The 17,104-nt window shown below is 35.4% G+C and overlaps 1 protein-coding gene across 1 annotated transcript in view; it reads right to left on the bottom strand.

Annotated features, from left to right (window-relative positions):
- LOC122797720 (CUB and sushi domain-containing protein 3) overlaps window positions 1–17,104 on the bottom strand; it is a 5,249,173-nt gene that overhangs the window by 3,855,574 nt on the left and 1,376,495 nt on the right. The window contains exon 8 of the mRNA XM_044066251.1: window positions 6,873–6,960. Coding sequence (XP_043922186.1) covers window positions 6,873–6,960 — 88 coding nt within the window. The remainder of the gene's footprint in view (window positions 1–6,872; window positions 6,961–17,104) is intronic.

The following is a 17,104-nucleotide window of genomic DNA, read 5'->3' on the forward strand; positions in this document are numbered from 1 at the left end:
GGATTGAAATTGATAATAACTTGAGATTTGATATCCACATTGGTCAATCCATTAAAAAAAGTTCATAAGAAACTAGGTCTACTTTTCAGGAATAAACAATTTCTAACTAGAACCACAAAACTTACTATTACCCGCACTCTTCTCCTGTCAGTGCTCCTGTTTACCTCTGCTGAAAAACGACCTGTGTTCAGTCAGTCTTTCCGGGTAAACACATTTAAAATAATAAAATAAAATTTTGAGGGAGGCTATTGAGGTCTTCCTCTTTTATAATTTCTCCAAGTCTTTTGGCCTTCTGATACCATGATGGAAATGGACCCCATTCCTAAGTCAAAGTACGATTAAAGCTCATGAAATTAGTATTGTTTCAGTCTTTGGTGTTAGCCAGAAGTCCTCTTTGCAGCACCTGCAATGTGCCCAGTACTGACTCCATCTGCAAGTCATTTGGCTTTACATGTATTGGTAACATATTTAAGTACGACTGTAAATTTTTCTTTAAAGTCAGTATGAGAAAGGTTATGATATAGTATGTCATTAAGTTACGCAGGCTCCTCAGTTTTGCCTGCAGAGTAGTTGCACCTGGGACAACCTTCATCAGGATCCTTGCCAATTTGTTGAAAGGTTGTTGGCAGAAACATGTACACGTACCATCCAGAGTGAGAGATGACGTCCACATTCGGTGGCAATTACTGTCTCAGTACAAAGAAATCTCCTTTTGGAAATTAGGTGCATTTCATTTCAGTTGCTAAATTTATTCAAAAATGCATTAGGAGGTTTATGTATGGGGAATACTGCCCTGTGGCTGGAGTGTTTATTGGCACAAAAAAAAAAAAAAAAAAGATATTGCTTTTTTTTAGATCTCATTCCAATTTGGGAGGCCACTTAGGTTTAGTTGGAGATGTTCACTAATGATAAGGTCATTGTCCATCCTGATAATCGGGCAATAGTACTGGTACTTAATAAAAAGTTAGTTAAGAACAGTCATTGCTTAAGTTACTGGTCTTGCACAGCCTTTGGATAAATCTGTCCTTCACTTAAAAACACATTCCAGGTAAGGTTAACAATCTGTCTGGTACTCTCACAAGTTTACAGATCACAGATTTCTGCAGATTTGGCCCAAATGAGTATGAAATGTCTACCAGCATCCCCTCCAACCTGAGGCTGATACCAGTAGAAAAAATAATAGTGGGCTGCGAGAATTTGAAAGGGGTGAATAGTGACCTTGGGTGGCCTTTTGGAAAGGATTTGCAGGGTTAAATTTTGAGGGGTGTTCTCTCCTTAGCAGAAGATTGTCACAGTTATATAGAGTTGGCTTCTGTTTTCTTCTGCTTTTACAGTTGGGCTTTTAGGGTTAAGGAGCTTACCTTGCGTTGACCTGGAATGAGTTTGTGATTACCTTGTATGTAAACTTGTTTTGGATTCACTGGTCAACGTCTGACCAACTTTTCAAGGGACAAGAGGTAGTTACAGACAAGTATTGTTTCATTTGCTGTATACTGCACACTGGATAGTGATCTTTTATGGTTTATCTTACCCATGTGTAGGTGCAGACTAGTGTTTTGTTTTGCAAGTGGTTGGGCCATTATGCCTTGCCTTTTGAACAGCATGTTAAAAAAGATCTATAATTAGCAGGGGACTGTCCTTTGTTGGTTATTCCTCACAGTCTATCATGGGCTTCACATGTTCACATCAGCAGGGCTTGCAACCATGCCAGAGAGGGTCAGCTGGTTTACACTGTCAAGGGAATAGGGCATTTGGTGTTCTGCAATATTGTGAGTTACATAAGGTAGCTGCATTTATATAGATGGCTTATTGTTTATTTTTTTCACAGTTGTTTCCTGCTTAGTTATTCTGGGGCATTCTTTCATTAACTGAGCATTGTCCATGGACTTGCCTTGGGTCTAGAACCAACTACCTTTGAGGTGCTATGGAAAGGTTTCCCAGCCTGCATTTGGAGAACTACAACTTCACAATAGATGAGATGCTGTACCAGACCTCACATCCCAGCATGCTCGCAATTCGACTTGGAGGTAATGATTTAGTTTGTTTCTGTATGGGTGTTTATTCTGTTGCATTTTTTGTTATTTGGTCACTGTCAATTGGTGTATTCTCTATATGATGGCTAGTGATCATCCCAACACTGTTTTGGCATCGAGGCCTGTTTCTGATAGCTTGGCTAGTTGGCTCTTTGGTTTATGAATTAAACAGAGGCTCAGTAGGTCACACTGCTAAGTTTTGGTGTGCTTGAATACTAGGAATTCATGGAGAAGACCCACTTTGGTTTTCTGCAATACATCTGTCTGAAATGGGTTTGAACTTGTTTAACTTGAATCCCTGTTTTTGCATGTACACAAAACGTTACGTGTGAACAAGTTGTGGCAGCTATCTGACCATCACCAAATCTAGCACTGTCATTTAAGTTTTTATTGACAACTAATTTGTTATATTTTTAGTTGTACGTCTTGGCATTTTAGGTTTCTGTGTTGGGACTCCAGCAAGATATATATGCATGTACATGCATGTGACATTATCACTAGCTGCTGTGTTATCAATTTCATATTATTTAACTCCATGAGACTCATGATGTAGTCATGCATTACCTCATCATCATCTGCATGAATCCTATGGAGTTTGTTCTGGGGTGACATCCGACTCCCAAGGTCATGTCACTCAAGGATGTATAATGGGCCAGTAATGGGGAGGAACAGGCTGCTGTCCCAGGGCAGTCCTCCCCCCTGCTTTCCTGGGCTAGTTATCCATTATGCTGCAAGGCTGAATGAGTGGTACAATACACTGCAAAGGAATCCTGGCCAAGAGTATCATTGGGTTATATGGTGGGGCAAGCCATATGGGACAGTAGGGCAAACAACCTGGCCTTGCGCTGTTATAGTCATGGTTAATACAGTTATTGGTTTGGCAATGTTTAGGGAAGTAGTTGAAAAGGTTTCAGTACTCTAGTGAGAAATTACATTTTATGTTATGTTACTAATAAATTGGTCAAAAACAATCAAATATATGGAGTGTATTACTGTGTGAATGAGCATATGATAAAAATAAGTTTGCATACATTTGTGGCATGCTTACTCACAGGATGTAAAAATGCTTTATACATATATGTAGAATGCAACATCTGACAGCCAACCATTAGTCATAGTGATAATGAATTCACCCGCCCTGATATGCAATGCAATTTTAACATACCATTTTTATACTTACATACCTAAGTCAGTAAGTTTGTTAAGCTCCTGACATCACACTGCTAAAACTTTCCTTCTGATCTGATCTGAATATTTTATTAGTATTTTTTACAGATGTTCATTATTTTTTTCAAATATTTCTTATATAGATTCTTCCTTTGCTCTTTGCTAATTTTATTTTTTTATTGTATTTGTAGCTATTTAAAAATAGGCTCATCTGATTCTATCTGAAAAATATCTTATTTTTATGAACTTTTTAAAAGTTTTCTGTCATTGCTCATAGCAGACAACCAGCACCATTGTCTATATATATATATATATATATATATATATATATATATATATACATACAAATATATATAGATATAGATAGATATAGATATATAGCTATATAAAATATAAATATACAAGTTTGTATATATGCATATGAGTGTTTCATAAATGAACACTCATATGAGTGAATGCTCCAAAAAGAACAATTACTTTGAAGATTTCTGCAAGTACAAGCCCACCAGAAAGAAAGAAAGAAAGAGAGAAAGAAGGAAAGAAAAAGAAAGAAAGATAGACTAAATATTATTAATTGATTTTAAGAAATTGGGAAAATTATGATTAGATAATACAATGACTTTGGCCTTAGAAAAAATAAGGAAACATTCATATTTACTGTCTCTGTTGTATACAAGGCTCTGTCTGGGTGATAAAAATTAACTCTACAAAATGTTATCCCAACTGAAGACCAGTATAGTAAATAATACTGATTCTAGAATTCTAGCAAATATGTAAGGAATAGCATAACAAATAATACTGACTCTAAAATTCAAGATATATTCTATTTTTAAACTATTTCCCTAAGTAATAATTTGATACAGATCATCCTCATAGTTCTTAGATTTTATAAACCTTTCATAAGAAAATTAATAATAAAATTACATCTCTCCCAAACAGATTAATTTTCATCCTTAAAATTTTTAGGACAGCTACTCAAAATACTGAATCACAAATGTTGAAAACACTTGAAATTATTTATTTTCTCCATTTTAAACATAACATGGTGATAATGATATTTAATAAAATAAGGTGTGGGGATTGGATGAACTTTGCCATCTACCGAAAAGTGCTTATTTTAGAAATGCTGTCATCAATAAATTGTTATGGATTTTAATTCTGGAAATATATGCTGTAAATGTATGCATTGTTTAACAAAGAATATGGTAACATTATCGCTGCATACATTGAATTATATTACATTATACTGATATACTAGTCCTTGGGCCAGGATTTGAAAACATTATTTGGCTGCAATAAATCCTGAATAACTCCAAAGATTTAACTGTTCATGCATACTGCATGAGTCAAAATGATTTTATGAGTTCTTTAATTGCATGGAATATATCTCTGAAATGTTTTTAATTACATGTAAACATTACTGCAGCAAATATTTGATAAGATGCATCCAAAAACTATTGCATAAAGGACTGATATCTATTTCTGGATGATACGCTTCAAAGCTACTAATCCACTTTTCTTCAAGACCATATTAAACAATAATGTATGAACTGATGATAAAATTTTAAGCATGTCATTCTGGATAAATATCAGGCACATCTGACTCCTCAACTCTTCATGTAGTAAAAGATCACAATGAGAAGTTCAACTTTTTATGGAACTTTCTTGAATTTGTTTCACTAAATATTTTGTCTGTGTGACCCTTTCAGACTTTGGTTTTAATGTTATTTGGGATATATTGTGGTCAGCCTAATGATATGGACATCAGGCTTATTTTAATCTCTGTATTTATTTTTAGTACTGTGTTTCTAAAGTATGGCCAAGTACTCAACTTATCCAGTACTGACAAGTTCATAAAAGGGAAAAACAAATGCATGTTGGGAGTTAGAATGGTCTGATTTATATTCCTGAATACACCAGTGAAGGCATTAAAAAGTGAAAGTAAAAACTCATGGGCATTCAGAAGCCATGTTGTTGAAACATGGGTATGTCCCTAAGAAATAATTTGCATATATTGGATGTGTAAAGCACTACACAGTGAAGACCCTACATTTTCTGAGTCTTTCTTGCAATTCTGAAAAGTAGGCTCAGATTCATACAGGAAGGTTTGTTTTCTTTGTTTACTATTCTTTTTTTTTTCCTCAACATATTTGCTGTGAAAAAGGTATATCAATACCACCCTCTGCATGCACTGCAACATCTTAGGGTGGCATGTGTAATAGGTGTCAGCACTGGACTGCCCTGGACTGGGTGCCTAAATCTGTTTACACAGAAGATGATGCTAAAGCAGTGATATTAATAAAACTGAAAAAAAGAAAGGAGCCTAGAGATGCATACGCTGAGGAGAAAAGATTACTGGAAAACAGATATAAGTTGTTTATTTTGCTTCATTCATTTGCAGATTTTATATGTATTTAACAAAATCTTCAACCATTCAGAATATTTCATTTTCTCAATGCAATAATTGCATGTCACTTATGGCTTGTGTTATGTAATAAAAGAATGCATGACTCGTCTCTTTCCTCATTAATTAAAATAAATACTATAACTGCATTGATTAACTTGGGCACAAGAAAACATCCCAATTTATGCAGTAAGCCCCACACTTTTGAATTTTCTCCAACAAAAACTAAAGCGAGAACTAAATAGCAAGACATAGATATAGAACTAAAGTTTAGGATACACAGTAGAATTTTCACTAACAAAAGCTAGAGATCAGTGAGCACAGCAACACTTCTTGCAGGGATGTCTATTGATTTTAAACAAAAAAGAGGTACGGGAAAAGATATGTGCATCCTTTGTTTCTAAAAAAATTATGTGTTTAATGTACTTGAATGATTTAATACATAGCAACCACAGTGCACAGTGAATATTTAAATTTTTCTTTACAGCAATGCTGAATTCAAGTTGTCCAACTCTGATGATGTGGGATGGTACCAGTCTGCATTGTTGCAGCTCAAAGCTGAACTTGCAAGTATTTGGCTACAGGTTTAGGTGAGGTGAGAAATGAGGGATAAGTAGTAATCGTCCTCATTGTGCACCTTTACTAGAAGGGGACAGTCGCATTTTTTGCATCATTGTCTATAGTACAGACCACTGGCAAGTACTGTTCATGCAAAGCAGCAGCCTGGAAGGAATTAGGAAAGATCCATTTAATTTTACCATTCAAGCATTCCAAAGTATCAAGAAATCCCATCAGGCACTGTGCATTACATTAAATAAGGACTACCATACATTTCTTCCAGCTTTTAGTTTCTTAGAAGATGAATGTCTTTCCATACACAACCTCCTCTATCTTTGTGGTACAAATTGAACGTGTAAACTGTCCTTGCAAACTGTCCCAGGATAGGGATTTGAGATATGGTAAGTGGTCTGAACATACATTAATCCCAAGCATGTGAAATTAAATAAAAAAAGGAAAACTGATAGAAGTATAATATTTGTCCATCAACCAAATAATTTTTAGCAAAAAGTCAATGAAAGCTCAGAGAAAACATAACTACTTTTCAATTATCTCCATGCACATGAAGAAAATGTGCACTGAACAGTATGAGCATCATTGTTAATACAATATTTTGCATTCTAACAACTAAACGCCTACACTGTATTTCACAGATGTCATACTGTACACAGGAAAAATTTCAAATTGGAAACTGTTGTAAAAATGGTTACCTAAAATCAGAGCCTATTTTTTTCCCATGCTCCGGTTCTCCAGGATCAGGACAGTGATTGGATGGTTGTTTTATTCCGCCTTCATTTACTGTAAGAAATTTAAAATGATAACAAATGTGACAGCATATTTTATTGATGAAAACAGCATTTTATATATGTATGTATATATATATATATATATATATATTTTTTTTTCTTTTCAATTTAATATAGTGCAGGATGTAGAATAACTAAAATTTAACAAACAAACAGTAGAATTTGCAATCTACAGCTAGCATGCATTTTCCTTTGTAAGCAACTTCCTTACTTTACAAAGCAAGTACTACTGTAAAGATGATTTTTTGATAGCTGTTATAAATGCAGTGTCTACAAAACGCATATACTTAAATAATTCTGAAAAATAAGAGCTGTTATTGAGACTATATTACTTTATCAAAGCAGTTAGAGGTTTTCATATTTTTCACCATAATTCTGATTTCTGAAGATATATTAAAAGCAAATGCTGCAGTACGTTAGAAATAAGTAACATACAATCAACCATTTTGACACATTTACTACTGTCAGAATATTCAAAAATATTGTAGTTTAGAGATTCATATTTGAAGAAACAGTACAGGAAGAAATTTCATTTTTCTGAACATAGTCAGTAGAATTCCTGACAATATGGCAGTAATAACAGTGCCTCAGTGACTGTCTTAACAAATGTACCTTACACATTTCTTTCTGATAGAAATACTGACAAGCATTTGCTGAAATAATCTAAGGAATAATATCTGCATTTATATACTTCGCTTGTCATACATGTTTGGCAATGCTGCGAGATTCAGGCATGCTGCTAACAATAAGGTTTAGACAATCCATATAGCAATGAACTTGTACTACTTTACTAAACTGCTCTGTACACAAAACCCAACTTCCAATTATCACTGTGGCAGCTGAACTGCATCCTTATCTATTCATAATGTAAGACCAACAAAATATGTGTAGAACTTCTTCACATATTTAAAGCATTTTATGCCTTCTAGCTCAATGTAGACATTAATGGGTAACTGTTATAGTTAGATAAGTTGATTTTTATATGACACAAGCAGAAGGCAGTGCATGTGATGACTTGTTGACATACATCAAAGCAATCATTCCAGATTTATGCCAGCCCTTTATCTGGCAAGTTAATACCCATATGTGGCACCACTAATCAAGGTTTGGGAATTAAAGTGATGGTCACAAACGTATGGATCAAGTACCATAAGAATGGCATGCAGGGTAAAGTGTTCATAGTTCATAGGTTCATAGTTTAGTACTAGGCTAACTGCCCTTGTGAGCCATTTTAAGCCTAGCCAATTATCCCTTGTGAGACTCAAACCTTGCACCTTGTGTTTGTAAGGCAAACACCTTAACCATTAGGCCACCCTCCCAACCCTTGTGTGTTTCATTAAATGACTAACGTCTGCCAACTGGTGTTGATGCCTATATCTAACAGCTAAAAAAAACACAAGCTAGAGGGTAGAAGCCTTTTCCCATTGCTGCCATACCAACTAAATGTTGCTTGTAAAATGGAACAGATGTGAGCAAAAACACCAGTTCCTGAATTGTACTGGATGTCTTCCAGAGAAGTCTCTCAGCATCCAGTACATCTCACCTTTAAATAATGGCAAATATTTGAGTTTCTGGTTTCATTTCCTTAAGAAAATGTATGCTAATTCAAAAACTGTTATTGTTTTAACTTTATAAATTTATAAGAGCAATATTTAAAATTTGTCCTATTATTGTGCCTTTGCCCCCCCCCCCCACATTATTTTTAGCTTTGTCCAGATTTTATGCATTCATAGGTTGAGAGGAATGTTTCTCAGTTTTATCCTAGCTCCCATTTCAATATGATTGTCTGGCCCAACTCCTGCTGTCACAGAATACTTCCACAGGTCTATCATCCAATTCTCTCCACCCTCACTTGAGAAATGGAAGTAGCTGATCGCTTTTCTCTGCAAAAGGCGATCTGTTCTTTCTTCTGCAGATAATGACCTTGGATTTAAAAGTGCTGACTCTCATTCTACTTTCTTCATACTCAACAATGAACACCTCCTGTGATCTTGTGCCCAGATGACTCATGTAGTCCTGAGAGGCTCAACCTGAAAAACATGAATGCAGCTGTCCTCAAAGCAAAGGGTGAGTGCTAAATGCAATGCCAAGTCATTGAGAAGCTAGACGTGTGTCGTGGTGCATGTGTTAAGTACTGTGTTTTGTAGTCTGTACACTTAGGTAGGAGTTTTAATTTCACTGTAGTCACTTTGGTGTGTATGTCTGCCTCCATGGAGAATATTGAGAAGGTGAATCCAGCACTTCCTCGCCAAATGGAAAGGTTTTCATTCTTAGCTATAGACGACTACCTCTATGGTATTACATCATATTGAGACAGCTAGGCTTAAAATGACCTCCAGGTCTATAGCCTAATAATTTATTTATTTAAGTTTGATGACCAGGGAAGTCTACTGGGCCATAAAGAGCCCCGTTTCAGTGGAGGTCCAGGGAGAAAAGCTCCAAAACATTGCAAGTTAAATGTTACAGAGTTCATACAGAACAATTAAACATTACAGAAGAATAATACATTATGTAATAATCACTTAGAGAGTTAACATTGAAAACATGAGGATTACTAGACCTTTGCAGGTTAGGTAAACTCAACATTAACAGAAGAACATTATGTGACTTAAGCTCTAAGAGAGTTAACTTTTAAACCATTGCTGCAATCCATTTGTGCTTAGATTAACTATTTATCATGGAAGAAGCACCAAACTATTTGTTATTGAAAGTATAGTACATTAGATAACAGAGCAATTCAGTCCCAGGTAGGGGATGAGAATATTTTAGGATGACGAGAGGCAACAGTAGTGATAATAGGTGATGATTTCAGTGCAGGGAAGAAAGAAAGGGTAGAGAGGGGTTTATGTTGGAGCGTGACATGATCCTATGATAAGAGTGAGAGATTAAGTTTTAGAGAGAATGGAGAATTTTACAAGATTAAACATCTATGCAAAGCCAATTTTTTTTTAAAAGGAAGCAAAAGTGGTTATGGAAAAGTACATCCAATTTGAATGTTATTGCACAGGGATTAAACAGACTGAGTGATTTACAAATCCATTTATTCAAATTACTAATATAAGTAGATATAGGATTTTACATGTAGTCTGCAGACCCAATAATTTTGTGATTAAGTATTCCTTTGCAACTGAAACAATACTGGGAATTACTAGAAAACAGAATGCCCTACTTACAAATTCAACAATGAAGAAGATATTGCCTAAACCATTTGTTGTGCTGTACACTAATGGAGAAACATAGCTTATAAGTTGTGTTTCTCTAGGTACTGGTAAAACAAAATGAATGAAGTATTAATGGATATGTTATCTACATGCAATATGTATGTCTGCATTACCTGACATCTATTTATGGCATCATGAGCAATAGTCTATTAATTTACATGGGTAAGAGAATAAGCCAAAAGTCAGAATACAAGAACATATATGGAACTGGAAAACTCTGGTTGCCTAATAGTATGATGTCTTAACTATGCTTTAGGCAAACTGAGTTTAATTAACTGCTCAGGTGCCTGATGGAACTGGCTGAGGAAGACAAGAATGACCAGTCTTTGTAGTCTCATCTATCCAGGGGTCAGGGAGGTATATCTGACTCACCATTTGAATGACGCCTATTAAAAAACTAGATGTTGGACCCCTAGACCACAAATGTATGAACATGGTCTGTTACTGTGTATGTACACATAACACAATGAGCATGCAGAGGTGTGTCCCCTATGGCCAATAACATGCAATGTAGCTCAGAAAATTAATGTTAGGAAGAGGGGTGTTTCACAAGGATAGGGGTGGGCCTCTGCGGGGGATCAGAAAGTTGATCCATTCCGTACCACTCAACTCACTGCAGGAGAATGAGAATAAAAGTATCTGGGGATGCCTAGCTTTCACCCCATTCAATAAATGGAACAAAGGGATGCAGACAGAGGAGTCACTTGCCTAATCCTATGGAGGTAAAAAATGAACATATGAGTGACTTTCAGAAATGGCATGCAAGTAACCAGGCTTTGATATATTTTTGGAAGTGTACAATGGAATATATACGGTCTTATAGTGTTATGTTTTTTTGTAAAAAAAGAATAATGTTAGGCATCTGGAAATGAACAAAGAGTAATTTATTCTATGGTATGAAACTTTTGAATCAAAAGGCATTATTCACTATATATACTTTGTTTATTTAATCCTCACGTTAACCATTCCCTCCAATGAACACTTTTGAGCATGTATTCTTATGGGCATGGCCTGAGCCCTTAAAAAAATGAAGCTAGAGCATTATATGTTTAAGCAAATTTTAGTATCTATAGAACCATAACAGATACTAAGACACTGCAAATGGCAAATTATTTAACACAAACTAATCTTTACAGTAGTTGCATTCATTTGATTCTAGGTCTTAAACTGGATATATAAGTGAAAATAAATTTGCTAAATATTTATTTTTTAATGTTGTATAAACATCTTATGATAGGTCACTAGAATTCAAGCAACATACATACTGCCAGCAGCATTTTCTTCACACATCTGTGAGCTTTCATTAGACATTAAGCAGTTATGTCTGTCTCACTAGGTGGTTGTGATAGAGAAATATGGAAATTATTATCAATGCAAATAACTAGTTTACAAATAATATTCAACATCTGTTAAGAATGACAGACAGACTCTAGACAGAGATGAGCTATCTATACAGTTCTGTTGTCATCCTATAATCTTTAAGATGAAGTCTTGTGGTACCTTCTATGTAACATGGTTTTTAGTATTATTAAAGCAAATACGAACAAGCAGTACATGTAGAAATGTCTGACAACATCACTAGGCTGTCATGAGTAAATATATTTTAATAGCAACTGAATTTTTTATAGTTAAGTGATGTTATCTGTGGAAGAAATAAATATGCATTGTCACTTTTGGAAGGACTTTTGTCAGAGTCAGTAGAATACGGTTTTACAAATATCTAAATTTAGCAAAACATATCTGCAGTCTGCAGTCTTTGGGATGTTGCAAGTTTTGGATTCTGTGTGAGCTTTTAATACAAATATATCTCTGACCTTCATCCCAGAAGGATGACACCAGGCCTTCTTTCTCACTGACATAGGTTTCATTAGTTAGAAATGATGATGACACTGCTTATCTGGATGGTTGGAAATATTTATCTGATGACCAGTTGCCTATCCTATGAGGAGGAATCTGTTGGAATGGTCAGCAGGGACAGCACTTGGTAGATATCTTATTGTGACTTTAGTGTCACAGGGCTTTGTGGAAACAATATACCTGCACAGGAGCATGCATCTGATTATGTTTGGGCATTGGGTCTTGGAAACATACAACTGTCCTTCCAGCACAAGAATAACTGCATGCTGTGTAAGCCCTAATCTACAAAAATAAGGCAGTGCTTGAACCAAACTGTGAAACTTGTTCTTATTATGTAAATATTATGTAAATATTTTTGTAGGGAGGGGGTCTTCCTACACCCTCTTGCATGTGATGTATCTCATGTTTTTGCTAACTATATGTAATAATACCAAGATCACAGTACCTTCGAGTAGGGGAGAATACTCCAAGGTGCCAGTATCTGAAACTCTTTTTTCATCAGATTCACTCTTGAGCTTATGCTCTTCAACAGATGAAAACTACAGTCCTAGGAATGATAATGATGATTCATGAAACAACCTAATGCTAAAACAGTAGGCACTCAGTGCTTACTAGCTATCAGATGTAATGGAAGCCGTGCATATTCAAGTTGTATGAACCACTGCATGATGTGTGCACATCTGACAGATAATAAAAAGTGGACAGCAATTAGACAAGTCCCATCTATAAAAGGAGACCTTTAAATGGAGTAATTTGGTGGGCTTGGCCTGCATGGTCAAAAGAATGAATAGGTTACTACAGAGAAGAAATTCATAAGTAACCACATTGAAAAAATGATTAAAATGAATACAACACAAAAATAGCAAGGGATGATGAAATGATCACAACCAGCTCTTCGGACCAAAAACACAGGTTTATTAAGTAGGCGCTTTCGGAGGGAACAATGTCTCTCCTTCATCAGACAAAAGTTAAAAACCGGTGCAATGTGAACTTAAATACAACAGTCCATAAGCTAATTAGAACAATTAGCCAACACAATCCACGTAAGTTTTAAAGGGCACCCAACATTAAAACCATAGCACATAACCAATGAAAAAACCTTGCTAACATTACAAATTACACACTTTTTAATTTGGAAGGGTTCACGATCATTGGTGACGTCCTTTATTTCCAACATTTCCTCAATGACCCATTTTCTTGAGTTTACTTATAATTTACAGGAACACAACATTAACTTTCTTGACATTCTTTTATCCAAGGACATTCCCAATTCTAGGTATAAGAGTGTTATATATAGGAAACCTACTTATTCTAATGACTTCCTCCATTTTACCACTTGCCATCCCTTTCACCAGAAAAAGGCGGTTGTAAAGGGACAAATGGTTAGGGCGGCCAGAATGATTTCTGATGAAAATGATTTTCATAGAGGAATGTGACCATCTAGCATCTATGTTTACCAACAGAGGCTACCCACAGGGATTGATCATTGACATTACATCTGAAGTTATCAACAAATGTCAAACGGGTTATTTTAAACCAAGTTTGAGTAATTCCAGTAGGCAGAACCAACCAGGCTCAGACAAGGAAATTGCCCCTAAGCAATTTTCAAACGACCAAACTTTTAGGACTAGTTTTTTGTGCACCTTTAGTGTTGATCATACACAAATAAGAGATCTTGTGTATAAAAATTGGACTCTCATTATTGAGGACAGGGTCCTGTTTAACATGTTTGGAGCAAAACCTCATATTACATATAGGTGTGGTCAAAACCTTAAATCTTTATTCGAGGCTAAGCATTCTAACAAGCAAATCAGAAACACAGGAATGGCCAGATGTGGGTCCTGTAATCAGTGCAAACACATTGGGGTGGGATCAGAAGTCAGAATTAAAGACATAACCTTTAGTATCAAGGGTAAATACAATTGTGATACCAGGAGTGTTGTCTATGCTGCTTGCTGTGACAAGTGCGTGGCTTTTTATATAGGGAAAACGGAGAGAAAATTGAAGCAGAGCATCTATGAGCACTATTATGCTAGCAGCAAGAAAGTTCCCACCAATGCTTTGGCCAGGCACATTATGACAAACCCGGGCCACTCTTTTAAATTTAGTATTCTTTATCATATTGATACTGGTATAAGGGGTGGTCCGTGGCAAGTTCGTTTGGAAATGGAAGAACTTTTTTGGCAGTTGAGAACTGCTGCTTACATGTATCCTTGTATAAATGAATCAGTTTCTATTAGTATACTCAAACATCTTACTATGAGAAGGTAATGTTAGTTTAAGTATAAACATCCCTGGCAGAGTATTTCCACTGCCTTGTTATTTGTTTGATTTTCTAGCAACCAACTTTTTGTGAACAGATTAATACATTTGGGTTTATTCACTATTCATTGTTTTACTTTGATGTGTTTTAAAGAAAAGTTGTAGTAAGTCACGTCTCTAGTGTTTGATTCTATTAAGTTACTAGATTTTAAGCGTGTAATTTGTAATGTTAGCAAGGTTTTTTCATTGGTTATGTGCTATGGTTTTAATGTTGGGTGCCCTTTAAAACTTACGTGGATTGTGTTGGCTAATTGTTCTAATTAGCTTATGGACTGTTGTATTTAAGTTCACATTGCACCGGTTTTTAACTTTTGTCTGATGAAGGAGAGACATCGTTCCCTCCGAAAGCACTTACTTAATAAACCTGTGTTTTTGGTCCGAAGAGCTGGTTGTGATCATTTCATCATCCCTTGCTATTTTTGTGTTTTATTCAGTTTGTGGTTTATTAAAATGAATATGTTTTATCCAAAAGAGATGTGAAACAGTTCAGCACTGCTACCAGCAATAATGCTGTGAACTCATTAACAATTCTTATGACTCTCAAAAAGTTTCCATTGCATTCTTCTATAAAGACCCTTCCTAAATTTTGATTTCAAATATTTTTAAAATGAACTGCCATTTCAGTCATTTTCTGCCCTTATTCAAAGCTGTATTGGGGTAGGGGTTAACTCTGGAATTCCAGGTGATATAAGCACATGCCACAATTAATGATTACCTTTTCTAGGATAAGGACTGAAGTCTTTTACTGAAAAATAAAATTAATTTTAGTTTGGTTTACGGAAGAAGTTAGCTGTTTTGTGTATCACATGAACCAGATTCTATTCTATTCTATTCTATTCTACTTCTATTCTATTTACCCATATTTTTTAATATGTTGAATAGTGTTTTCTGTTGACTATAATAAACTTCCTTAATTGCATGTGTTTCTACTGAATAAGCAAGCAATTTGTAACCTTTGTTAAATTTGTTGCAAGAGGATTGCTACCTTATTAATGTGGTCCTCAAGTCATAGGACTTTTGGGGGGCATTAGATCAATGACTTGCACAGAGTGCTGGAAAAATAATGACTCTGTGAGACGGCAACACATTTCTAATATTGCAGATAAATATTAAGTTGTATTTGAGGAAAGCTTTTCAGCAAAATACATGCAATGTAAACTCCAAAAATAATATATTTTCATATGTATCCAGATAATCTCTTCAACAAAGAAAAAACTTAACCCAGGATTACTTTTGCATCTGAACCACACAGCAAAGCTGTTACTTACTATGGTGCCTATAGCAGATCTGTATTTTACAGTTAGAAATGCAACTGCAGGATGTTGATTGTGGCTTCAGCTCCAAGGAGACCTTATGAACTGCATTTAAATATTTTCTGTGGAAGAGCAAATCACCTACGATACATAATTACCAAAGCGTAGGGCAGAACAGACACAAGTTATAGATGCATCATGTGAAAGCCACACTTTTTTTAATGGCATTATGGTTAATGCTGCAGGATGGTAGTGAACGCTCATTGCATGCAAAGGTAGAACTAAAATGCTAATAGATTTAGTATTGCTGACAGGGCTCCCTCTGTATTGGCTCTAAACCAGCTACTTTCTCTTCCAAAACAGGTTCAGATATGTCTAAATTACACAGATTAAGAATGTTATGTAAATTACATTTCAGTGGGGATATGTTAACCTGCCTAGGTAACCAAAGTCTCAACTTTGGGGGTTCTACACTGGCTCAGTTTAGGGGGCAATTTGGTTAATAACTTCTTATTATATTGTTTTTGACCCTGCACTTGCTGACTATCAGGCCTCAAAAAGGTTACTGTGTTTGTGCTATGACTGGTGTCCTCAAAATAAGAACAATTTTCATTTTATAAACCAAATTCTCAATTCTAATGGTCACATGAGTGCTCACATCATGGAGAGGGCTATCTACACCCCCAAAGTTTTATGCATGCATGCAAACTACCCAATATGTACTTACAGGGTCTTATGTCACCATCGTAGATGGCCATGTTCACAGTTTCCTGAACATAGTACCCTCCATAACTAATTTGCAGGTAACATTTTAAAATCCAGGACATTTAGTACAAAGTGATGATAATTCTCTATGGTATGTTAGTGCCTGTCTCCATTCAGAATGCATAACATATGCAGATGTAGCTGTGAGCTGATTTTAATGATCTGAATCCATATCCTTAGAACCAGTTTATATAATGCTAGTAAAAATCCAGTACAGGATCTATTTGGGAAAACTGAGAACATGAACTTGGCATTCTCTCTGACTTTTTATATGAATATATTGAGTGTATCATTGACAGCACCACAGCTCCAAGGCTTAACTTTAAAAACTCTCAATTCTGAAATAATATAAATTAGAGGTTTTGAGAGGAGGTCAATCAAGTGTATGCCAGGATTCCATAGTTTATTTCCCAATCAGATAAGCTTTTTCGTATAAGGGGTTACCTAAATGTATTCATGGGCTGTTTTTCTGTATATTTGATAACCAATTGACAGTGACTCTGTGTTATTTTCCTGACATTTTGGTACTCTGATTCTGTTTTATTGTATGCAGTGTATTGCCTTCTCCCTTTTCCCTGCATTTGTATAACCTTAGGGTGAGATTAATAATGCAGACTTTTTTTTAATACTTTATTGTATTTGCTAAATTAATTTCAGAATGAAGTTGCAACATATCGGACAATACTGTAAACGGCTAACAAACTAACTTAATGATTGT

This window comes from Protopterus annectens, chromosome 3.part1, assembly GCF_019279795.1.
Source record: "Protopterus annectens isolate FY-2018-M chromosome 3.part1, PAN1.0, whole genome shotgun sequence".
Lineage (NCBI taxonomy): Eukaryota > Metazoa > Chordata > Ceratodontiformes > Protopteridae > Protopterus > Protopterus annectens.